The 27223-nt window shown below is 43.6% G+C and overlaps 1 protein-coding gene across 8 annotated transcripts in view; it reads right to left on the reverse strand.

Moving 5' to 3' along the window:
* SDK2 (sidekick cell adhesion molecule 2) overlaps positions 1-27223 on the reverse strand; it is a 1027095-nt gene that overhangs the window by 29955 nt on the left and 969917 nt on the right. For 4 of the 8 annotated variants that reach the window (XM_085617351.1, XM_085617348.1, XM_085617354.1 and 1 more), the window contains 4 exons: positions 26069-26194; positions 23179-23391; positions 16785-16925; positions 14079-14283 (listed from right to left, as the gene is read on the reverse strand). In XM_085617351.1, the coding sequence (XP_085473477.1) occupies positions 14079-14283; positions 16785-16925; positions 23179-23391; positions 26069-26194 (685 nt within the window). The remainder of the gene's footprint in view (positions 1-14078; positions 14284-16784; positions 16926-23178; positions 23392-26068; positions 26195-27223) is intronic. The other 4 variants (XM_085617355.1, XM_085617353.1, XM_085617350.1 and 1 more) reach the window with 3 other exon arrangements.

A 27223-nucleotide genomic window follows, 5' to 3' on the forward strand; every position in this document is an offset into this window, starting at 1 on the left:
AAATCTCCACCACGTGGCTATCGGTGGAGGTTTGCTGGAACTCCACGTTACAAGCTTAAAGCAGAGTGGGTAAAACTACGCCAGCAGAGAGGAGTATATCGTCCACCCCTAATCTCAAGCTTGAGGAGAGGAACTCAGGACGATAGACCCCTCCACCTTGCAGTACACCTTTAGGTCTGAAAGTGGAACTCCCACATCTGGAGAGGTGAGAGCTTTTCCTCCTCAGACTCTGAAGTGTCTCATGAACCAGACCAGTAAAGCATGGGTGGAGAACAAAAAACACTTCTACAAGTGCAGATGAGAAATAGTGCTCGATAGCACACACATTTGTTGGCAAATGATAACTCAGTGAGACCTTTATAACAGCACACCTATGTGTATAAAAATTAAGTGCACATAACAAACAGACATTTTTTAGTGTAATATGACAAACTGGAGATTAATGTTCTCTAATTGTTATGAAAACTTTTTTCTGCACCTTTGGGCAGTCAGTGGTTACCATGTGGTAACTGATGGAGGGAATTAGAAAATACCACTGGAGTTGAGGGGGCATTTTGAACAGTTCAGAAGGAGACATAATTGTGGTTAAGATGGTCTCTAAAATTAATGTGCATTTAGGGAAAAGTCTGGTGCTGGGAATGAATTTAAATACCCCTAAGTACTGCCATGGCAGTACCAAACTCTAGGGGGTGTATTGATTAAACAGCTGGCCATAATCAAAATTTGCAGTCTATGGGATACCACGGGAAAGAATTGGAATAGCATATGATATGTTCTCGGTAAAGTAAGATAAGTATACCAAAATGAGAGGGGAACCCACATGCCTCACAAAATTTAAAGTAAATGATTCAAAGAGATCGGGATTCTAAAACAAAAAAGCCACGGATAAATATTGCAATTTGAAGGGATGCCACTGAAGATTAAGGGAACTATACTTTGAAATGTTGCAATAATTATTAATATATATTCATCATAACACATAAAAATTACTTTGATATTGTAGAAGCAGCAGAACACGACATAAGTATATTGAATATCTGATAAATGAAACTCTACGTGGAAATTATTAATAATATATAGATGGATACTATATGGAAGGGTGGATTCCTTTAGACAACATGAAATAGACTTGGCCACTCAGAGATGTAATGGTTTTTAAAGGGATGAATTCCTGTTTTTTTAATGGGAGAATCAATAAAATTAATTGTAAATGTGCTAGATACTGTATCTATCCAGAAGAAGGTTTCCCCTTATTGGCAAGCTGTAACTTCGATAGCAAGGCCAATAGTGACGCATACAAATGTCAATGAAGAAAACGCCTAGCATTAAATGGACTCCTTTAACAATAAAGAGATTTACTATTGGGTAGTTTAGGTGTTCCCCATTAATGAGACTAATTACAGTATAGACGAGATTATGGCTGTTATAAATGCAGGTAAAAAAATCACAACACACAAAATTATTGATATGTCTATGGATTTTAAGGTACTGTAATTCTCTCTATGAGATTTAATAGATGTTGGGTAATTACTGATACATTATGGGTAAACCAGAAATGTATGCATTTTGAACAGAAAATAAAAATGCTTTTCACCAAAGATGATGAGTTGTTTGAACATGTAAAGTGGAGGGCACACTGAAATAATGAGAACAGGACCAAAATCTGGATGTGTGATAAGATCTTTTTGGAAACCAACTGAAACAGTATCTCTTACAATAGGAGGAATCAAGGGTAAATATATATATATGAGACCGCAAGCACCTGCAGGATCCTTTGGGTTCCCCAAGCAAGCAGAGATTGAAATTTAGGGCCAAGTTCCTATTACACCTTTAATCATCATGTGTCTGTATACAGAAATGGCTCAACTGGCTCTCAAATCAGGGTGCCCAAACATGGTCAACTGTGACACTGCCCTAAGATCCATGAGATAGTGGGAAAACATCTCCGACTGTCAACAGAAAGACACAGTCGCCCACAAAGTGAAAGGGCTAGTCAAGGGGTAATGCAGGTTCGGCATAATGTTCCTTGTGGGTTCTTGAAGAGTTGGACACTCCTTTCCTCTTCAATACAATACGAATCCAATATTCCTAGCAGGGTTCAGCAGTAATGTGCTTCTGGTGACATTTGCATGATACCCACTGCTTAGAAGGAGGGAAAGAACAGCAACATTGATGTCCTTGTCAGATACCTCTACAAGATGGTGCTGTAAAGCTTCTTAGAAGTCCAGTTAAATGCAAGTTCAGGAGTTAAATTTGTTATCCAGTACACGGTGTACTGGCAGGAAGCCATTCTTAATCAAAATGTGAACCTTTGTTAAAATTAATAACCATGATCAACTACAGCTGGACCCTTCTTCATGGTGCTTATAAACAAAGGGACAATGAGGTAGGTCCCGACAAATGAAAGGAATGTATATTCTGAAGGAGATTGTGTGGACTTCCCGGATGGGATCTCTCTGATTTACGTACAGACCGTTGTGCTCGACAAAGAGGGAGACAATTGCCTGAGGGATGTGTATCGCAGGAGTCATGTGCACAACATCCCTAGTAGGGCTATGCTTGCCTCAGGGTAGCTGCAAGCTGCAAAACCAGTTTGTTCAGCTGTTAAACATATTTTACAGAGAGAGTATGAGTAGACTTCTCTTCCTAGCAGTTGTGTATCAAGGGCTCCAGGAGCAGTCAGTAAAACAAGGAAATTGGCCTCCGTACCCCCTCATTGGGGTTTAGTGGGCCCAGAACAACCCGTCCTGAGTGCATGGCTCCTGTTGCACTATCGATAGATATGGGCACTTACTAGAATTTCCGCTGCTAGCAACATGGACGTCATTTAGGAGTCGCCAGGGGTTGAAGTTGCGACTCCTAGCTTGCTCCTTGCTACCCTGCCACTGCCCTTGTGACCCCTGGCATCAGAGGTGGCAAAATCAGTGCAAAGAACACAGGGGTGTCTCGCATTATCAGAATCAGGCTCTAACCTCGTTTTCTGCTCATTTTTTATTACATTTCTAGTGAATAATAGTCTATTATTCACTGTTGGAGTAATAAATAGTGGAGCAGCAAGATATGGACCATCACTGGCTTCTTGGATAAGAAAAATAAAATGGTTTTAATGTATTTAGTGTGCAAGCATGTGGGAGAGAGTGGGTTTGTGTGAGAGATTGTGTATATGTGTGAGCATGTATGTTTGTATATGGGTGTGGGTGTGTGTCAAAATGAGTGAGTAAGTGTAAGGAGTCGGAGTGAGAGAGTGCGAATGAGTGATTCAGGGTGAGAATGAGTGCATGAGAGTAGGTGAAAAGGATTGAGTGCAAGTGAGTGCTAATGATAGATGAGTGTGAGTAAATTAATGTAAGTGAACCTGTGGTGTTATGTTTGCAATCCACTGTTGGACCTGGCATGAGTCTTGGCTTATAGAAGCGCCCTTGACAAAATGTTGGCACTGGAATACTGGAGTCAATACTTGCATACAGGATACCCTCAGCAAAATGCTACTGCTGGCCCTCTGTAGGTAGATTTTGGCACAGGGCACCCATGAACAAATGCCAGCATTGGCCTCCTGGAGGTAATTCTTTGCAGAGGTGACACCAGTGGCATTTTGCTGGTGATGGCACATTGGAGGAAATTCTTGGCATACGAGAAGACATCTGTGGCAAGGTCATGGGGCCATCCACGACAAAAGAGCCTCTTGGCATATTAGACATAACCTTTGGCATAAGCTACCTCCATAGTGCAAAAGAAGCAGTATTAGGAACATTCCAGCACTGGCATATTGTATGTAACGTTCGGGCAAAAGGGGCCACCATGGCAAAATGTTGGTCCCAGCAATGGAGGTAATTTTTTTTACATAAGGGTGCACCCTTAGGACATTTTAAAAACATAATTGGGTGAACAAATGGGGACTGTCATGTTTCATTTGCTTGGCACACCATTAAAGGATTTGAATAGTTAGAGAGTGTCTTTTTAGAGACTATGGGTGTTTAGAAACTTTATGTGAAAATTGTGCATTAAAATGCACTCGTAAAGCCCATTTTTTTTCAAAATGTTCTCATGGGAGAGAAACACCCACCCTCTGTTCTCCCCTAGATGAATTTATAATGTTAATTATTGTGATGTCATCAGGATTATGGTTATGTGACTTTACTTCTTGGGATGATGCAGGGTTAAACTTCATATGATGGCCCTTCCTTTGATATCATTAAGGTCAAATGGGATAGGATGTCACTCCTGCTACCCCTGGCGTTTTGGTGAATCGACGCCTATGGCTAGGAATCGTCGGTCTTCCTTGTTGTACAATTGATGGGCGTGTACTTTGATTGCATATCAGCATAGAAGAGGGATGTACTCTGCTGGAGAAGCAACACAAAAATACAGAGCATCTCCAATGGGCTTGCAGATGTCATATTCTTTGAGAGAAAACACGGGGTCAAACAGAAAGCTAAACAGAATGCCAAGACGACAAGGCTGTCTATGCAGTGCAAGGACCTTTATCTCAACTATTGCACAAGTTACTACTTGTGTAACGATATATCTGTAAGAGACATTAGTTAGTGATAGATTCCATACCTTAGAATATCCCCAGGCGTCAGACTGGATCTGGAAAGTTTTGCTAGCAGTACCCCTGCGCGTCAGTAGGTGGCGTCCTGCGGCTCCACATCCGTCGCTAGCGTCGTAAGTGCAGAGATGACGTCACGGAGACTACTTAGGCGCCACCCATGCGCGCTGACGTCAGTTCTGTACACGACTTTCCGCGCCAGGAATGCAGAGCCATGCAGGAAACTGACCACTGGTGCCATGAAACTAGGGCCCTGAAAAGGGGTTGACCTTAACCCTAGAAATCAGTTCGATCTAATACATTGCTCACACCACTGTCCCATGAGCTGAGTCTTGATTGCTTGACCACAGTTATCACTGGTGAATGAAGGGCACAGTGGAGACCTGTCGGAGTACTTCAGCCCTGCTATCCAGAACCCTAGACTAGTGGCGAGTGTGTGAATTACCACTTAATTAAACTTCCCAGCTCTACCTCCAACAACAGGATCCGGAGAGAAAACCTGACAAGGGCTCAAGAAGGACGCGAGGTATTGAGAATGAAAGAAAATCTAAGTAATGAAGATGCCCTAGCATGGCTCCTTTGCTTCTTCAGGGAAAGGTCAAACCTTGGAAGACAATTCACTTTTATATACATACTATTGGCTTGCCCTTAAGTAGATTATCTTTGAACTCAAATGAAATGGTGCATGTTGATTTCTGCACACACAGCATCTCTGAAAGAGTAAACCAACAGGGTCATTCTGTGCTACCCAAAGTTGACCATGTGGATGCCCTGAGAGCACTGTGTACATTACAGAAGCACAGCACTATCATCCTAGGTCATATGGTAGACGATGAATCCTTAGAACGCATGCCTTAGGTGTATGTCCAGCAGATGGTGTAGAACATCGGAGGCATGATGCACGGAATTCATTCTCACATGCAGAGAGGAATACTGGAGACTTCAGAACATGTTGCCACTTCAAGAGGCATCATTCAAGTTTGCGATTTGCTGCAAGGGAACTTCAGAGTGTTGGACCTTGAGGGCGACAGATCTTTCTGGATAGTCAACCCCAGACACCTAGGCAGAAGGTAGAGCATGAAGACTTTAATGTCGTAGCCAGGAGAAAACATATGTACCTTGCATATTAGGCACAGTCTTCAAGGGTGATCTCACGTTTATAAAAGCCAGTGTCGGTCCTTTAAAGCAGGAGTGATGTGGTCCTGATTTCTGAGACTATAAATCGCTCTGGATGCGCGATTCTAAAATTGTTGAATTTTTGGGCAATCTTTTGGGACAGCAGCCTCTTATAAAAAAGCATTGCTAGCATCCAATATGATGAGCGTGTGAGCTACTTTGTGAGGAAGTATAAGAAAGAAAAACCTCCTTGAGTGGTGGAGCTGGGGGTGTTCCTCGATGTTGTATTCACTTGCAATGCAACAAGGAGGTCGGTGTCACACAAGCCAAGACTGCAACCATTCTGTGGTGTTGTGGTTAGAGGCTCCAACGATTCAGACCAGGGAATCAGAGGGCAAAGCCTCAATTGGGTCCTTGGACAGATTCTCTGTCTCGCTGCCAAAATAGATCCAGGCGCCCTGCCTCCACGGGGCAAGCAGCTTTCAAGCAATTAGCTTCTCGAAGCCATTTAGAGAATTAGAAGTCTCAGAAGTAACAACAAAATATTGTTTTTTGAGGTAAATTATTGAGCAAGTACAAAATTCCCACAGAAGGTGTGATTTTGAAAAAAAAAAGACTATGCATGTATTAAATAACATACTAACGCATGAAAGAGGAGCACAGCCTGAAGAAAGGAAGATGTGTTTATTTTGTGTACCAGAGTGGGACGTGCAAAAGGACACTTGTATGGGTTTGGCATGCCTTGTCTGTATAACATTCAACGTTTCACTGATCCTCGTTACTGGCCTGGTTATACCATCATGTGGATGGACCACACTGATGGTGTAAGAAAAAAGTCTGATGCTCTACCTAGGCAGCTGCCTCACCTTGGCTTCGGTACCGGCAAGTTCTACTCTTCTATGTTTACTCTGTCATCTTTGAGCCCTAGAGGCTCAGTTTGCTAACTTTCTGCTCCCCAGCAGAACTCTACTTTGCAGCAAGATAAAGGAACATCGAAAGTGCCCCCCATTCTGTTCCTTTGAATGCAATAATTTATCACCGCCTCTTATTTGCTGACTGACTAGTTTGCTGCAGTCTGTTGTACATGTAGAGTATAGGCTTTTTATGAACCTTGGGGTGATGTCTTTAGAACCACCCCTTTTAGCTCCCCATGCAGTAGCCTCCCCTTACACCTGAATACGTACGACGATCTATCCAAGGAGTATCTGGAACCCTTGCTCAAAGGTTGCATGCCTGCAGTGCTGTACGTGTGTTTCTAGGCCATCCAGTGCACGCTGTCCTCTTCCCCTGAGCCCCCACAGTAACTTTCATGACCTGGAAAGGCCTCTTCTCATCTCTGGCTCGGCTCTCTGAGTGGCCTTTACAGCTGCAATGTGAACAATGCTCTGCTTGGACTGGGAGCTTCATCACTGCCTGGAAAGTATAATTACTGGGTTCATTCAGCAAGGGCCCTGAATGTCAAAGGACCTGTGTGCCCTGGGCGAGTGCCTTCCTGGACGTGGACCAGCAGGAGAACTGTTCAGATACAGCTAAGGACAAACAGGTCACGCTCCAGGGGGAGAGCTTGGTTCAGTCACCTGCACGAGACCTATAGGCATAGCATGTTATCTACGTGGAACATAGTGCAAAATAAAAGGGACACCTCTCAGCAAAAGTTGTACACCGGCCTCAGTCCAGTGCCAGCCTGCCAAGCCTTAAGCAGCAGTGGTTCAATCCCATGAAATAAGCTGACTGAGCGGTGATGGAGGCCTGACCAGCAGACCATCAAAGACAGGACGAGCAGGTGACCATGTCAAGAAAGGACCCTGTGCGCTTGGACAGGAATTTGTATAATGCAAACCTAGCTGGACAGCAACAGATTGCTGTACATCCACTGGGGATTTACACTAGTAGATGTACAGTGACATTAGGTATTGCATGTTTACAACTGCATTACATTTCTTACATAGCTACTTTTCTAGGCACAGGGAGATGAAGCTGATAGCTCAGAATCAATCACACAATTCACTGTCAATTGCTAGAGCTGCGATTAAACCAAGGTTCCCACATTCCAATGTCAGCAGCTCAGCCACTAGACCACTACTTCACCTCTGACCCAGACTGGACAACATACTAATTGGGTGAAATATGTTTCCCCCCATGTCCAGGGATACCTGTGAAAATAATACACTGCATACTCTCCCTCTGTTGAAGGGAGCATTCCTGCCCCACTCACATGGTACACGGTCAGTCTCTGCTGACATTGAGCTGGGAACCCATGAACCCTCACCTCTGTTCTTGGGGTCTGCCAGGGGTATACTTCCATAACTTGACCCCTGCCAGGCTGTGTGGAGTTCGAGCAGCTGGTACCCCTTGAACTGCATCCGTTTCTCATAAACTGTGCTATTTGACTATTTAAATCAGAAGGGCCCTGCCCCTGACATAAATGGAAAAGTTGTGAAGTCAGTAGTGACCCCCCATGATCAAGAAATGCTTGACTATGAAAAGGCAGAGCAAGGATGCAACCTTTCAAGCATCACTAACGCAAACTCAAGGTGACTAACGCTCTAAGGGCCCGATTCACAGAACTAACTTAAGACAAAATCCTAAACTTACTACTTTTGGTATTCACAGAAGTTAGGATTTTGTCTTAAGTTTGTCTTAAGTTTGTCTTAAGTCTGTCTTAAGTCTGTCTTAAGTCTGTCTTAAGTCTGTCTTAAGTTTGTCTTAAGACAAACTTAAGACAAAATCCTAACTTCTGTGAATACCAAAAGTGGAAAGTTTAGGATTTTGTCTTAAGTTAGTTCTGTGAATCGGCCCCTAGGTACCCATAGGGGAATTCTCAACCAAGACTGGTAGAGTCTAAATAGGGGCTTGTTTTCTTTGCCCAGTGTTGTTAACTCTTTTTGTGAGGTGCAGTCAGTCCCTCTTTGCGAGGTGCAGTCAGGTCTGGGCATGCACAAAAAATGTGAACCCGTCAACCACGGCAGCAGATTCATGCAGCCAATCCTAGCTAGAAGATGCCAAAAGCTCTGGACATCCCTGAGGGGCCAGAAATACTTAACCCCTATTTTGAGGATTTATTTATGGGACATTTTCAATGGCTGGGTGCTACAGCTCCAGTAATATTAGGAGAACTCTATATAACGTTGAAAGATGACTTTGTTCAAGCTGTTCTGCATGTGCTGTAACTACGTTTAACTTTGCGTTGTGTGCTAAAGTAACGTGTATCCGCAGATGCACTGCTGAAAGTTGCACAGACCTGTGGATTCTGCGAAGACTGTTGACCCAGGTACTCTAAGTCTTTGTGGAGCAACAGTGAGGCTATCTTCGGCCCCCCTATCTATTAACGAGGCCTCAACCACACCTTTGTTTCCATGCTGTTAAGGGTCGTGACATCTGAACAACTTTCACTAATGGAGATAATGATTTTAACAGTTCTAGCAATTGAAGGGCCATATATATGGCCAAGTCACACAGTGCAGGAAGTCACCTTGCTGCGCTGCACTGCGTGACTGGGCGAGGGCACGAAGGAGTTGTATTTAAGTCAATACGGCACATTCCTGTCTTTTCTCCTGCGCTGGCACCATTTTGGCTATCTAGTGCCCATGCAGACACCCTTACACCATGGTGCTAGGGTGCCTGCGTAGTAAGGAGGTTTGTTTTTGTGAAAACGATTCCCCGAGGCTTTACCTCTTTCTATGTGTGCTACAGCACACATAGAAAGAGGAACAAATGAGGAGAACTGAAGATACTTCTCCTTGTTACACCTCACATGGGGAGGCGCAGGTTTTAGGCGCATTCCCAGGTCAACACTTCTGGTAGATCTGGGAATGCGTCAAAATCCATGGTTGTTAACACCCATGGAAATGCCTCCCTGGTGCAGAGTGATGCAACGCAGCAATTTGCGGTGCGTTGCATTACTCAAGATTTATGAAGCCACTCAGGGCCATGCAAGGTAGCCTTGCATGGCTTCACAAATCTCATTTTTAAGTTGCATTGCTCTTGCACCACGTAATGTGGTGCAAGAGTGACACACAGGACTCAATATGCACCTAAAGGCCACATTTATGGCCAAGTCATGCAGTGGAGCGCAGCAAGTCACCTTGCTGCGCTGCACTGCATGATAGGGAAAGGGTAGGAAGGCACAGTCTGTATGTCAATACGGCACATTCCTACCTTTTGCCCAGCACTGGCATTGTCTTGGCTCCCTAGCGCCAATGCGGGCAACCTTGCACTATGGTGCAAGGGGTTTGCATTGTAAGGTGGATTGTTTTTATGTAGGAAGGGGTACCTTATTGTACAAAAACAATCTGCCGAGGCTTTTTCCTCGTTCTATGTGTGCTGAATGCAGCACACATCGAAAGATGAAAAAAACAAGGAGAAATGAAGATATTTCTCCTCATTACGCTCCACCTGGGGAGACGTAGGTTTTAGGTGCGTCAAAATCCATGGATGTTGCCCCATGGTAACGCTTCCCTGGCGCAGAGTATTTATAAATGGTGCTCTAAATGGAAATGCAGAAGTGCTGGCACTCTCTATTCAGAGTACCAGTTTACTCCAGAGAATTGGCGCTACTCTCCCATCAAATGCATCGCAGCAGAGCTGAAAAGTGCAGGTCAAAGCCAGTGTCGGACCGAGACAGAAAATTAGCCCGGGCACCAAAATAAAAGTGGCTCCCCATTACAGAATTAGAAAGCTAAATAAAAAAGTGGCCCATGTTTGCGAATTGGGGCAGTTCTGAACTTGTAAAGACTCTATATAAGTGTTCTGCAAGGAGTGGAAGACTACATGGATTTGACCTTGCTGCAAGCAATGATTGCTTTAATATAAGAGAAATCAAAAGTAAAACCCGGCCCAGCAGATCATAAAACAGGCGTATAAGATGCCAAAAAATAAACCCACACACTGACCTGTCAGACCCTACCTGATTGCCCGATAGGTCAGTCCGACCCTGGTAAGGGCCAAAATCCTAGGAGGGGGTGTGTCTGTTGATAGCAGGTGTCATGCAGCTCAAAGCTCGGGGCATTGCCCTGGTATATGCAGTCACACCAGCTCCTAGGATTTAGGCAGCAGCGGCTCCTCTGTTAAGGTAGATCGTCGCCCCACTGCTTTCGCAGCAGTGGAAAAAGGAAAAATAAAAGGATAATAAAACAAGTAATCATTTTATTTTTCCTTGCTAGGCCGATTTAAGGGCGGGACGGGCCAGGCCGTCCCGGTTCGGTTGACACTGTGGGAGCAGGAATGCTGGGCACTGCTACAAGTATGCATGCTCGTTTGGCCAGCTTACTTTGACGGGAGGGAACCAGGTTCGAGTCTGGTGGGAGCCTCAAACATCCTGTGATCCTGGGCAAGTCACTTATTCTCCCCATGCCTACAAAAAATTCATCTGTAATGCAACTGGTGCTCATGCAAATGGCTCTGATACCTTCGTATAGAGTTCGAGCTATATAAAACGGCAAAAAATGGTTTTAAAAAGCTGCCTTCACCCTGCAGACCTTGTACCCAGGATCCGGGGAGGATTGCAGCCCCTCCAACCTTCCTGCCACTGAGCTCTCCTCGCTGACCGGCGGTGGGGGGCGGGATGGGGTTACTTTCCGTGTGTGCTGTAGAAGGTGCCAGAGCCGTTAACTGCCTCGCTGACCGCGTGACCCGGGCCCAGCCTGAACAGTGCGAGTCACAGCCGGTTCTCAAGCCGGCGGCAGAGAGGCCTTTTCTTCCAAGAGGCCTGGCGGTGCCGTTCAGTTCAGCGTTGCTGCCCATTTCGTTGCCATCCTGTGACACTCGATGATGCCCCCTCCACCCCGTCCCCGCCTGCTCCAGAATAGCCTCTTCATCACCCGCAGCTGCCCAACACAGGGCTCCTTGTTCCCCGGGCCTGGGAGAAGATAAAGCGGCCTTTGCGCGGCCGCTGAGGTGGTGCCAAGAGGCGGCCTGAATATCAAGTGAGAAAGGCCTGGAAACGTAACGCCAACATCTTCAAAGGCCCGCTTAAGGTTAGGGAAGGGTTCGGTGCCAGGACTGGCCGAAACCGCGGCGTCCCACACTCCCGCCGCCATCAGGTGATCACCGGATGGGGGCGAGAGAAGGGCACGGTGGGGGCCTGGGAAGGTTACCTTAGAGTCCCTTCTGCTTGAATGGTTAGCACAAACAAATCCCGAGTTTTCGCATCATTTGTTGGCTCGAATGATGGAGGCAAACATTACCTCACCGAGCGAGGCTTGAAACGCATAAGTGAACGTCTCTCCACAGCCTGTGTGGCCCACGCTCAGACCTGACAGAACTGATGCGCGAGACTGCGACCATAGACGACAGACGTCAACTGGACCCGGCGCCACGTTGAGTGGGTTCCTACAGGGACCTCTATAACAGATTGCTCTTTCTGGAGCTCCAATCCTTTCAGATCAGAGGTGCAATAGCGTTATAGACATTTTAAAGTGCCTTAACACGTCCTATCCTCCTCAAAGCACTTCGAGAAATTATAAACATACAGAAATTATTAGTAGGAGTAAGACAAAAGCCCAACACGTTACTGGCACTTCTCTGACCTGACCCTACCAGACCTTTTAGAGGTACCATCCTGTAAAAAATACTTTCACTAATTTTAGATATCAGGCTCACCACGCTGCCTCTGAATAGCTCCCAATAGCAGTAAGAATTTATTTACAGCTCAGGCCTGGGGCAAATTATATTTTGCACTGTCTTTGAAATGGAAGAGATCAAACTGTGTATGCAGCCTGCAGCACAAACACAAAAAAATAAGTTGGGAGTCAGGACCAAACTGAATTTGTTCATATTTTTCTGTATTTACATAATAAGAAGCAGTTAAATAATTTTGTATTGTACTGTAAGTACATTTATGCAGCGCTTAGTACCCCTGCTGAGGCATTAAAGCTCTTTACACAGGGGCGCATCCTGCTCCCTAAACTCAGTGTTAGCATTGTTCTCTAGTTTTTAAAATGTGAACCATGAAACTAAGTGTGAAGCCAAATCAGTTTACTCAATTTTTAATTATAAATACTACACAAGTTTGGAACATCTGTGCACTGCTCTTCTTGCAACACGAGCAGCAAGATGATTTCTGTGAATGCTTCGTCCATTTTGCACTTGTGCAGTTTGTATTATCTGAGTCCAGCGGTAATAACATTCTGTGATTGTACATACAGTACATTTCACAAAGATGGCACACACTACAGCTTAGGGGTGTCGGGCAGGATCCTGCATCTCGCACTGGCAGGGGACACCTTGCACCCTGGAGGTGGCAGCAAGGCAGAGAAAAGATGGGCCCTGCTGCTCCCCATGTCAATCAGCGGTGTTGGGTTCCGTGACTGATTCACATGTTAACCACTAACAGCATTGAGACCCAGTTAGAGCATTTGTATTTATATGCACCTTATGGGGACTTTATTAAAACCAGGTTCTTATTCTGCCCTCCTGGACCCATGGTGGACACTGCTGGGCGAGGCCGACTTTATGCCTTGAAGATGGCTGCACCCTGTGATGTGGCACAAATCGTATTATGATCCTGATAACAAGTCACGATGTAGTATGAAGGCACATCTTTGGAATGGGTGGACAGCAGACCCCGTGACACAGCTTGTTATCTGTGCTGATACACCCCAGAGGCCTGGCAGCGGGCCAGCCTTGCTTCTGCTGGGCGAAACCCCTTCATTCCTGGGGCACATGATGTCAGGCGAAACTTCAATTCATGGTATTTGTCTTGTAAAACTTTGAAAGTTTTGTTCCTCCCTAAATGTTTGAGAAATCATGAGAACTGTTGGTGTTCTTGTGCCAGTGACTAGGCCTCACCAGGCAGTGTTCGCGCCAGTGACCCACCCATCCAGTGCTTTCAGACCCATCAGACGCCTTTGCCTGTCATTGTGCTGCAATCAGAGCGCCATTCTGCTAAAGCTATGAAGAATATGATGTTGTACCAATAACCACGCGCCATCGGGCATGGCCTACCCCTGTAGTCAGCCCCTTTCAGTCTCCAGTGGCAGCAGACTGCTGTTCACAAGTCTGTTTAATTCTTGTAATCAAACACTCACAGACAACTAATTAGATCGTTTTCTAACTACATTTCTGTGTATTTAGATAGGACTTTGCTGCCGGGGGAGACGAAGATAGAGAGTTTGGGGGTAAATTTCAAGGTGAAATAAAAAAAAAATAGCAATGATCTATGCTGCAAATATTTATCATGGTTCAAGCCGGGATAATATTGAACCGGCAGTGTAGACAGCACCACTTAAAAGCATTTTCAAAATTCTGCATAGAGGTGCCACTGCCTGAAAGTAAAGGGAGACAATTCTTGACAGGTGTCTCAGAGTTCTTCTCAATTTACCAAGCCAGTCCCTTTTATTCTATGCAAAAATAATAATATACCCACAAAGCAAGACAAAGATGGAGAGACATCCCCTGACGAAGGCCTCCTCACCCCAAAGCCTGCACTGATGCGGCACTCCCCCTAGGCCAGTGAAGGTCTTCATAACCCGAGCGATACCTGGTGTAGATGCCGTTCTTGCGACAGAAGGAGTTCTTCACCGACAGGCGTCGATTGTTGAGCTCTAGAGCGGGAAAGCTTCCTTCATCCAGGCTCACCATCTCGCCATGGCCCAGGGCGTTTGTCTTGGAGTTGCTCACTTAGGGGAAGAAGAGGACAGATAGAAAGATTAGTCCCTGTGGGGAAAGAGTCACTATGCATTATGGCCTGTCTGAAAAGAGGCACCTCCCACTTTCATACCTCAGAGAAATATTTCTTGCTTACAGACAGAATTCCTTTAGTGAAAATGCTTCAGAAATGCCCTATGCTTCAGGAATGGAGTTTAGCTGCTTTGCCTCGTGACTGTGGCATCTGGTGATGCCAATGGTGATGCTGCGAGAAAGAAATCCACCTTCCACAGAACCATTTAAGCCAGATACATGCTGCAAACAGCTTTGTGTGGTTTGGTGTCCAATAATGACATGTATCCCCCAGGCCCTAATGTGAATAATGATTGCATGGGATCCACTGTCTGCATTGATGTCAAACCACGAGCGAAGGAAACGTTTGACTGCACAGCGGAGTAAAATAATTGAGAAGAAATGCGTAGCAAGCTTGATTTTCCTCATCTACTTTTTGAAAAATGCCAAAAAGGATATCATTACATTGAAAGCAGGACAACACAATTGTGAATATCATGAAGACAAAGCTTATGTGTTGTGAAGGAAATGGAACCAAGTGGTTTTATTAAATCCACACTTTTTTGGTTCTAAAGAAGAGCCTTCTGGTTCAGAATTTGAGGGATTGAAAAGGCAGAGTAAATGTATCCACTCTGTAAACATAAACTACAACAGCATTTACACATAAGACATATATTAATCGGTCTCAAACAGTAAAACAAAAATAAGGCTAATTGACAACGTCACAAAGTTCAAAATGATCTTGTTTTCACTTTCAATACATCTTTCCAAAAGTGCTTTTGTGCATGGCCACCATGCTCTCCCCACTGGCTATGTATGGAGAGATTTACAATCTCTTTGCTTGATGCACCCCTGGAGGAGCCAAACCACCCAAGTTCAGCAAATTCCAAACGACTTGACTCTCCACATAGTCTCGTATTTTGGTTTGTGTCCTTATCTTCAACAGCACCAAGAAGCATGCCGTTGTGATAATGCATTTTAGAAATTACCTATAGTATATCATAGCATAGCATTGACGCATCTCGTATGAGGCATGTGTGACAGTTACGTTTGGTATTTTTGCAAAAAAGATCTTTACATTTTGTGAGCTGCAATTTTAAACTTGCAATTGTTTAGGGCTAACAATCCAAGCATGCATCACAGGACTAGCGGAAGGTGTCACACGAGACAAGGGGCTACTTGGCAACTGTGTAGGTGTGAATTTGTACCGGTAAATGAGCTGTGTGATCCTGTATGTGTACCCATATATGTTGCTTCTGGAAGTCAGGGCCTGTGTGAATAGGAGCCTGCACGCATGTTGCCTGTTTGCATTGTTGGCTGAACATGTATTAATGTCTGTGTGCACAGGTATCCATATTGTGTTGGCCTTTTGTGTATGGACAGACACTGCTCTTTTGCTCCTTCTGGATGCATGTATATACCCCTGTGTGATTTAATGGGTTTGTAAACATCTGTTAAAAACTAGCTATTAAACATGTTTTTAAGTTCAACTTGATGTTTATTTGGAAAGCGGTAGAGTACAACAAAAGCTGATACAGTGTCGACATCCGTCGTTTCTGAGCTACTGTCTGCAGAGCCGGCCCTGATTGTATTTATATGACTGTGATTCATGTAACATGAACAATTAATTATACAGTCTCTAGTTCTGCTCTGTAACAGATTATTTGCATTTATTGCGAGTCTTCTTAAAACTAACGCTGTGCGAAACACTTTAGAGGCCGGGGCTTATAACAGTAGTAAGAACTGAGAATATTTGATAAGACAGGCGAAATCATGCAAAAAAATAGAAAATTAAATTTTTGAATGTTTTGTTTCTTTCCTTACAAAGTTATGACTGTATAGCATGCTCTATTGGGGTGTATTAACAATCATACTTCTTAAAGCACTGTGAAACTGAACTCTACTTGGAAAAGCTATACAACAATGTTTCCATTGGAGAAAAAACCTTCAAAAATGTGCCTTAAATCATTCACTAGTGTTCATTAAATGCCACATGTGCGGGCTCTTATGATTTCCAAAAGGCTAGTCATAATTTGGTTATTGCCAATTTGAGTCAGAACACGATTTTGGAATCTTCTACTAAAAATGCAGTATAACATAACCTATGTTGGCACCATTACTGCATATGCATAATGTATATTATCACATGCATAGAGACATAAACATCCTTTCTTTTAGAGCGTGCCTAATGCCACTTCAGTGGGGCTACCCATACTGAACATTTTTAACACCAATAGAATGACTCTGTGTCCAGGGTTTATGCCTGATTTAAAGTTTGGCGGACAGGTTGCGCCATCACAAACTTGATGGATATCCCGTTCGCCTTATTATCAGTGCCATAGGATATAATGGACTTGTAACATGGTGGATGGGATATCAGTCACGTTTGACTGCCAACCTATAAATGAGGTTCTTTGTCTCAAATGGCCCAGACAGAGGCATGGAGTGCAGAGGATCATACCCGAGTCTGCCTTCTTGGCGTATTTCTTGCTCTGGCCCCTGATGATGAGGATGAACACCAACAAGAGGATGAAGATGAGTCCGACCAGCGCGATCACCACCAGGAACCACCACTCCTCGTAGAAGGGGTTTGCTTTCTGGGCTGGAAAGGAACAAAGGAACAGGTGTAATTTGGGGGCTCAATTAGGTGGAGTGCTGGGGGAGGGGGAGCAAGAACACCCCTGCTAGTGTTTAACTGGATATATAGGCTGCTTCATGGAGGCCTTCCAGGGATCTAGCACTATACGTTACATACAAATATAAAATATGATCGTGATGCAATATGGTCTCCAGCTTTACTCTTACATACTCAGTTCTATTGCTGCTCAGTGGTCCTGAAGAATGCCTGGCACCTCGTTATAGGGTCTGTGAGATTGGCAGAAACATGTTGACCCCTTTATCCAAATTGGGTAGAAGTTCCTCTCAGATCTTAAGCTTACTCCCTCTGTTGCGGACATATATTATTGTTATTATTATTATCACCAGTATTATTATGTTATAGAGCACGTGATTACCTGAGGCTGCCCTGGCATTTAACATACTAATTCACTATAAACAGCCATTGCATAAAGTCAAGAAAAAGACTAATACATACTCGAAGAGGCACTTAAAGTAATAAATATGTTTTTAAAGCCTCACAAAATGTTAGAATTGTAGTTGCTAAACGTAACTCAATTGGCAACTTACTGCAGGCCTGCGCAGTGACCACACAGGAGGCTTGTCCTCACAGCCTTGTCCTCACAGCCTCCCATATTTAGGCAGAGTAATCAAACAAGCTGTATCTGAACGAGCAATCAAGATGGAGTATATCTCCTGCCCATGTCAGAAAGGGCCCTATGACACATAGAGCTGGAGAGTGGCCACGGAGGTCTCTGGTAGGAGTTCTGTCAACTGCTAATGGTATTTTGACAGACCACCGCACTCCAGACTCATGGAGCCGGTCCCATTAATTTATGGAGATTGGATTTAAGAGGGACACCCCCTCTGCCAGTTAGGGCACCTTAGCGCTTGCCACACATAGACTGTTCTATACACTCTGCTAGACTCTGTCTTTTTCATTTCTTTTACTTTGGTCCTGATGAAAGCCAGCACCAGTATCTAGGCACTGGCTGAAACATGTTGACCCCACAGGATGGTGGTGGCCATTGATACCTCCTGAACCATCCTTCGCCTTCCTTTTAATACTGCCCATGGCCCATCATTAAACTAATTTACTTGATATCTGGGACCATTGGGACACCTGTTTTTAAGTTACACATGCACTTCACTTGCACTGCACACTCACCTTACAAAAAAAACCCGCTCCGCTGTAGTGCAGGCGTCGCAGCACACCTGGGATACACTCGGTGCCTCAGGTGGGGGCCGATGATGAAGCATGCCACCAACTAGGTTGGTGGGTGAGGCCTTTCCTAAAAAACCTAATGGTTTTTCACTCAACTAATCAGTATTTACGTACACATACCTCTCCCTGTTATCTCTGGGGACCAGCTCTTGTTGATTAATTATACTTATATCCCTATGACACATGCACATGTCCGTGAACCAGCATCTCTTATGGACAGGAAGCTAGTGTAACTGACAGAGTTGGGAGGAAACACTATCAGACTTCCTCATACCAAATATCAGCCTGTTAGCCGCATTCTGAACCGGCTGCAGCCTCTGCATACGATAGGGCGGAAACCCAGCATGTCGAGGGCTGCAGTAATGCAGCCTGCTAAGAGTCAGAGCTTGCACTAGCATCAGCCGGGAGTACTGTGGATCTTGTTTTAGATCTTTCATCATCAGGAAGTGGACATTACCTCGTTCATATGGTACTCAAAAGAACATTTACTATCAAATACGACGCCCAGATTGCAGGCAGTAGCAAGGGAGTAGCCAGAAAAATAAAATACTGCACACTTTGATCCATATATAGCAATAAATGCGCGATTAAAGTGAGGAATCACAACCCTTACTATGAAGTGTCATGAGAATTGTACCCCGGGGAACATTTGCAGAATATGATGCCAAATTATGAGTATTATAGCATGATTTTAATAGACTTTGGCCCAAAACTACACATTTACCTGTATTTACCTATTTCTTTTTCATCTTTTACATCTTCTTTCTTTTTGTCCTTCTTTATTGCTATCATTTATTTTTAGTTTTATGTGTATTTTATTATTTCTTCCCATCTTTCTTTCCTTCTGTCTATTCTTCTCTCATTCCATTGGACCTTTTTCCTAGCGTTCTTTCCTTCTTTATATCTGTTTATTCTTATGTTGCTCCTGGCATTCTTTCACAACTTATTTGCATCTTTACTTTTTGTATTCCTTCCATTCGTTAATTCTTTCTTTCTCTTCTTTCCTTCAATTCCCTTATCCTTTCGTGTCACATTTCTTCTTTGTTCTTTCATTATATTTTTCTGCTTTTCTTCTTTTCCTATCATTTAGTTCTTTGATCTTTCCTTTTCTTCTATCCTCCCTTCATTATTTCTTTTCTTTCTTCCTTTTCTTCTTTTACATCTTTGTTCTTATTTCCTATACCGCTTAAACTGGTATAGTGGGTGCCTTACTACGACCTTGGGCAGTAGATACTGGTTTGAGGCACTCTCCTGACGTTTGGGGCCACCACAGGGGCGACCAGACTGAGGGGTTACTAAATATCCGAACCTCCATTTTATCTGACTTTAGACAGGGGTAATTGGCGTTCATCCAGCCAGCCAGTTTTTAAATTGATCCTGGAGTTGTTTAATATTAAATTACATGTAAATGATAAGTTGAGTATAATCAGCATAACTATAAAATTGATAGCCAAAAGAGGCAATGAAGTTTGCCAAAGGAGCAACATATGTTACAAATAGTTGGATTAATGGCAGAACCCTCGGGAACCCCACAGGGTATATTTGTAAAATCTCAGCAAAATGCAGCCATCTGAACAGACTGAGGTCTGTTTCTCAGAAAGGATTCAAACCATTGTAGCAAGTTGTCCCTCCAGCCAGTGGCATATAGTCTTTTCAACAATATAGCATGCAAGACTCTATAGAAGACAGCCGGCAGATCAAGAAGGATGAGAGCGGCCGAGCTTCCTCCATCATAAGGATGTTTTTGGCAGCCATCAAGGATCTTGTTGGCAGCCGTCGTAAGTACAGTTTCGGTGCTAAAAAAGGGCATGAACCCTGACTGATATGTATTAAGAACCCTATTTTCCTCAATGTAGGAAGCTAGTTGCACATTCACCCTCCAGCTCTCTAAAAGCTTTGTAAAGGAAGGAGAGAAATAGGTTGATAATTTGATCTAAGGTCTCCTGTTTTTAAAAGAGGGATAAGTGATGCTGATTTACAAAAGGAGGGCACAATGCCCCTCGCTTGAGAGTTGTTGTATATGGTTGGTATCAAAGGGATAAACGTGGAATCCAAAACCTTAAAAATTCGAATGGGACAGGGATCAAGTGGTGATCCAGAATTGATGGTTGAAATTCTGGATGCGACATCTTCATCTGTTATAGGTCTAGAATCCGACTGGCAGGTAAAGTGCTGGGCTACTTGAGACAGCTTTCTGCAGTTCCTGCTACTGGTGTAAACGATGGCACGATTGCTGAAATCTTATTCTGAAAAATACTGTCAATTCCAAGCAAAGCATTTGAATTGCAGGAGTCTTGGGCACACAATTATTAGTTTTTGCAAGCCGTTTATACACCATAAAAAGTTCCTTATTAGGGTTCTTCATGATATAATTTTACGTTGATAGTAGTTGTACCTGGTAGATTTCAAAAGTGCTTAATATGTGTTAAGTTCTGATTTATAAGCTTCCTTTTCTGTGCTGGAATATCTGTATCTCCAAATCCTCTCTAACCTTTTGCATTTTTCTTATAGCCAGGATCAGTTCTTGAGTACCAAGGGGCTGATGGGTTTTGCAGTGCACAGTGCTGGTTTAAAGGGGAAGAACGTCATCTAAAGCCCTTACAATCCTGTATTAAACTGATTGATGGCACCATCAACATTACTATTTAGCTGAATGTTGGACTAGGAACTTTCTAAACAGACTTTTAGTGTTGTGCTATCAAGTTCTGACCAGGTGCAGCAGCCTTTTTTCGTCGGTGGTTGAATAGGTGGTCTGCTTTCAGCCGTAGGCAGGCGAAAGAGGATCACCTTATGGTCTAACCACAGAACTTCCCAACACGAAACTGAATCTATACAAGCTTCCTTGACACCATGCATAGCAATCAGCCCATATTTAGCATAGCTATGATCGAACATATACCTCGCCTGGTGGATTGGTATTTAGACATACCCCAGCAGATGTTAACTAGCTGTGGGGTTAACTAGCTGTAGGGTATAATAAAGTATGTAGTTAGTCCATCAAGAGGTAGTTTTATTATATACACCTTCAATACTGGGTGCTGTACTGCTCACCCAGGCCCAGAGCGCAAGCAGGGTCCAGACTCCAAACCATTCTACGAAGTTCTCCTTCTCCTTCTGTGGCCCACACACACCTCGATCATCAGTAAGTGGTGTGAGGCAGAACCCTGTGATAGACATGCGCTTCCGTCCTTAACAATGGAATTAGTTGCAATCATGAGCGACGTACAATTAGATCCATCCAATGAAAATGGGTTTAGGACTATGTGCATCTTTTGTGTCTTGAGTACTAAAATCACTTCCAGTGTACGGTGGGATGATGAGTAGTAAGCTGTTCACAGTAATGTGTCCGATAGGAAGGGGGTTGTGTGGTTCTTTCCTCTGGCCAATGTAGTGTTCACCGATAGTTGAGGTCTGAAGCGCTAGGAGCCCAAAACAAGCAGTGTGAGCTCTTCTCAATTGGCATGAGGAATCCCCCTATCTTTCCAGATTGCCAAAATGTAAAGCTGTAGGGTAAGCACCTTTAAAACACATGACCTACAAAAACTTCACTTTTTGCGACTCCTATGAGAACTGAAGGTGTAAACACTCTGTATGCACGTGCAGAGGTTCACCTTAATAACAAACTATTCCCAGTGCCACCTCAACTTCAGCCTCCACTGGGCTTTGCATGTGAAGCAGTGATTATTATGAATTATTTTATTCAAAATATTACGAGGCTTTTCTATTTAGACTGCATCACAAAAACATGTTATCTACTTGAAGGGTTCTCATTTCATTGGCCTCTCAGGTATGAAAGCTGAGGCGGCCCTTTCTCCGTCCTAACCTGCGGTCTTCAGAGGTGCAGCGAGCGCTGCTCATATAGGTACATTTGCATTTACCTCTGGGCAAGTTTAACGGATCTACCTTTTCCCTGCGCCTTGCCTGAATCGATGTGTCATACCCTGCCTGGAGGGCAAACAGACACACACAAGCACCTGTATGCCCTGGAGCCTGGCAAACAAGCGAGTGTAGACACGGGCAGCAGATCTTGGGGGCGCATGACTAGAGGGGTTGAGAGTGTCAACAAAGTTTTACAAAATAAATAACTGAATATGTGCCAATTATGTTAGAGTGTATTTCACACCTGGCAAAGGTAGACGAGCTGAGAAAAATCATGATATATCCCAGAGACCTCCTGGGCTTGCATAGATTCAGTTTCATGTCAGTCTTTCTCACACGGCGAGGACCAGCAGGGCCTAGAAACGGTCGCCATGTTCTCTTTCTTGTTTGTTGGTGGATACCACTTATTACTATTTATTCTCAACTAATTGTTCAACCTCGCTTTCAGCTTCGGAAATATGAAATCCTGACCAGCGACTTGCAGGTTTCCCAAGAGACCAGCCACTATCACTCAACCCATGGAACTACCTCATTGGCGGCCTGTAGAACTTCTAAATGGAACAGACTGGGAGGGAGTTTAATGCTTTTTTGCAGTTGGAGTGGCAGTTTAAGGCTAAAGTGGTGGTTGCATTATTATTAAAAATCAATTAACTAGTTATAGTGCCACTGAACTTAATATATGAAAAACAGTCCAGCTAACAAAGGAACATATTCACATCATCTAGTTCCTTGGTGCCTGCTCTTAAATCTATCTGTAATGGCCCCTCGTGTCCTGGTGAATGACAGTCTAATTTTGGTGTGGCAAAAGGAAGAAGTACTATTAATCAAGAGATTAATGCACCCTCTGAATCATTGCCCGACAAATACTTGGCAAAACATTTGAGTCAGACTTAGAGAAGAAATGGTATCTACCCAAGTAAGGCTTCCGAACAACGTGGCTGCCTCAACCATAAAGGACCCCTGGTTGTCCGAACCCTGTATGTGCCGTCTTCTTGTCCCTGCTATTAAAATGGGCACTTAGATACGCAAGCAATCTGGTCGCAACTATTATCTCAATAGAGAAGAGAACTTCAAATTAATGATGTGCAGCTCCTTAGTATCACACCCTAGTTGATTCCGCTCCCTGGTTTCGTACCTGATACGGACTGTGATGGGGAGCTGGGGGTTCCATATCCATAGTCGTTCACAGCAATAACCCGGAAGTCGTAGCTCACGCCCTGCTTCAAGATGTCCATGCTGAATGTGTACGATGTGACTTCTTTTGGAATATCTTTGATGAGGATATCCCACAATCCCTCATCTGAAAGAGGAAATGCATCTTTCCTTTGAGTTCTTAGGACATAATTCACTACAGAAATACAAAATTCATGTTTTACTGGTGAGGCGAGATGGTGTGTCGTTCATTTGGTGAGAAAGATCAGTTTTAAAAATAATTATGCATAATCTATTCCTAACTGAAGTGTGTGCAAGATCAATGTGCTCCCATTCCAATAAACACTTTTCCTTCACAGTATCTTGTTTGCTAAACATCACTCTTGTAAAATGCACAATATTCATGACAATGTCTGAACTAGATTTGGGTGTCTTATTATGGGAAGGCCAAGAAGACTTGAGTTCATTCGAACAGAAAGCCTGGTGTTGGTGGATGGGTACCACTAACATTTGCTGTAATGGCAATCCAACATTGTGTAGGATATGAAATGTTACATTGGGTACCGTGGGAAGACTTACATGGGGTAGAATGAGAAATCTTACATTGAGCAGGGTGGGAAGCTTTATATTGCATAAAAATCAAATTATTTCCTTGAACATAATAAGATTTACAGCAGCTAAGATAGGAAGTCCTCCATTGGGTAGGGTAGACACAATCACATTGGAATGCATGTAGAGTTGTGTATTATCAGAAAACTGGTGAATTCTGATGCTATTAACAATGAGCAGAGCTCTAAGGAATCCACGTAGAGGCTGAAGATGTCAAGGACTAGGTCTAGGCCTAGGGTACCCGACAGGAAATTTGGATTTTCTGGGACTTGGTGGTGTCCATGTGAAAGTACTGGTAAGTAGGAGGAGAACCAGAGATGGATTTACAGGTGAATCTTATTAGAGATTTCAGGGTGTGGATGAGGGCGAGACAGCCAATGGTGTCAAAGGCAGCTGAGGCTCTCTAGCACCACCATGAGGCAGGGGTTAACGTAATCTATAGCAATTTAAAATGAATAGGGTAGCACTTTCTGTGATTCAGCATGATCTGAAGGCAGATAAGTCGTTGTGCAGGAGATTATTGTGTTTATGTTATCATGGAGTTAAATATAGCCTGCTTTTTCTTTTTTAAAGATCGTGCCAATAAAGGGCAGGTGAGTGATGGTCCAGTAGCTGGCAAGGTCATCAAGATCTAAGTTGCGCTTCTCCAGGAGTGGGAGGCGCAGGCCTTTCCTGAGACCTTCAGGGAAGATGTCTTGCGTGAGAGATGTCTCCGGAGAGAGATTTGACGACGTACAAGGGTAAGACAATATCTTCACAGGAGGTGGCTTTGAGCGAGTTGAGTATGTCAGCCAGTAGGATTGGAAGCTTATGCAAAGCGTTACATAGGGTCAGATCTGATTTGTTTTTAACGCAAGTTGGATTAGATAGGAAGGATTATGATTGGCTGGATAGGACGCACATGTTTGGAAGGGAGAGGTCGAATGCTGAGCAAAATAGATGTGCGTGGGCACTTATAACATGTACAATATAATTCTTAATGTTGATGAAGATGGGAGTGTTACATTGCGCAGGAGAGGGAGCATTAGGTTGGGCTAAGTGGGAGATCTTGTACTATTTAGCCTGGTAACATATGAGTAGGAAAATAAGAATCATGCATTTAACACCTAGAGAACCACCAGTTCTATAACATTGAACCAGGAGTCCAAGCTAGTGTCTGGGTGAAACAGTGTAGAAGAATAGATACTGATCCCTCTTTAATTTAAAGAAGCCAATGGTAGAGTGATTACTGAACCAAAGAATTTTAAAAGAAAATCTGAAAAAATGACCAAAGCTACAATTTCCAGAAACTGCTTAAATGGAACTGCTTCTGGAGAATATGTGACCCATTGGCCAGGTTTCTGAGCAAGGAACATAGAGAGCTGGGTTTTAATTCCTGCTTTGGCACATGACAGAACATGGTGTGATTCCAGGCAAATCATTTTCCATGCCTGAAATAGTCAACAAGTGTCATGTAAAAACAAGTTAGGTTGTGTAATGTAAACATAATGCACGAGCACTGTATGATTCCAATCATCATTCACATTTGAATTATCTAACCTTTCTGCTCCCTATAATCTTATGTACTGCCTTGCACTGCTTGCAGTATTTATGCTAGAAATATTTTGTTTCCATATGATAATATTTCAAATATATTCTTTAAGTTGTACATGCTCCTATTTAAACATGCCTAAACTGAAATACAGAGTTCAGACAGGGTAAAAGCTCATCAGAGTTAATGTGAAGAGGATCTGACTGTCCACTGGAAAAGCACAAAGAGATGGCAAGGTTCATTAAGAGTTCTTTATAAAAGTTATTGTACACTGACATACTCCTGCACTCATTCACTCTTAGATGCACATGTGTTAAGTGAACTTGTCTCTTAGTTTCTGTTATGGAGAAGACCTGACTGTTTTAGTTATATACCAGTGTAGCCTGGAAAATATCTCAATGTCCTGATCAAATATCTTTGAGTTGTGGAGAAGATATGAGTGTGTTGGAAAGTATCTCGGTGTGTAACGGAGAACATCCTAGAGTACCTTGGAAAACACATGAGTGTAGATTCTTGGGAAAATGTCATCATGCATCTTTGAGAATATCTCAGTATCTTGGTGACACTTCAGTGCAACCTGAAGAAGATATGGCTGAACCTTGGAGAAATATCACTGTTCATTGTAGAAAAGGGCAGAGCGAATTCTGGAAGTGTCGCATAGCGTACTTTGTAATGTTTCCCATTTACAATGGAATTGCACTGGCTGCTTGTGATCCTAGGTCCTTTTTCCTACCTGAAGGCCGTGCCTCAATGACATATCGAGTAATTGGTCCCTTCCCAGGATCTCCACTCGACCACTGGATGGCAATAGCTGCCCCATACTTGGACACAAAGGGCGCACCTGGAGAACCGGGAGCACCTAATAATAGAAGATAAAAGACAAACTTGTGTAAAATATTATCAAAGGATACACAACCAGATGTAAAAATGACAGACAACAGTAGAATCAACTAACACTATTTCCGACAAGAGAACATACTGAAAGTCTGATTGGCAGGCTAGATAAAGGAATTGCGGACCATCTGAACATGCTGGTGCATCTGAAAAGTATGTAGGGTATGACACTTATGTTATTAGTTTCATAGCCAATTTTCATGGCCATCCATGCCCTAGCACTGCATGACCATGTTTCTGCTGTCATTTTTCTAGCATTTAATTGGCCTGAGGCAGTCTCCTGTCATGCAGAAGAGGTTGACGATCAGGGGAGAGGCAGGCACACATCACGATTACTGGCTTGTGATTACATGTTCTTCATTTTCGCTTGCCTTCCAAAGACAATGAACCAATGGGATATCGCAAGATTGCCATATAGACCAGCATGTCTGTACACTAGTATTACAGTGGTGAATGCATAAGTGGTTGAATTGCTCCTGTGGAGAGACCTCATATGTCACAATCCAGCTCTGAGGGTCTTTACAATACTATGAGGATACAAGACACAGACCGCTGCAAGAAAGGGGTGTAAAGTCAGTATGATATCTCTGCATTCTAATAATGAATCTGATGCTGAAATCTGTGCACAACTTGAAAGTCACAGTTTGAAGCCAGCTGACGAGAGACAACTTAGGTTTTCATCTTTCATCCCCCCCAGTGCTCATCCCTCAACCCCACGCTCTTCAACACATATATGACCCTGCATGCCAACATCGTCTGATCCCACGCTCTCAACATAATTTCCTATGCCAATGACACCAAACTCATCCTCTCACTCTGCGATGACCCCACCACCACCAGAATCAACTTCCACAGATGCATGACAACGTCACCGACTGGATGAAGAACATCTGTCTGTAGCTGAACACAGACAAGACCTAAGTACTGATCTCTGGCAACAGCAGCAACACACGGAACTGTGTTCCAACGACTCCTGGTGGCTATCAGACCTAGG

Source organism: Triturus cristatus, chromosome 7 (genome assembly GCF_964204655.1).
Source record: "Triturus cristatus chromosome 7, aTriCri1.1, whole genome shotgun sequence".
NCBI classification, from domain to species: Eukaryota; Metazoa; Chordata; class Amphibia; order Caudata; family Salamandridae; genus Triturus; species Triturus cristatus.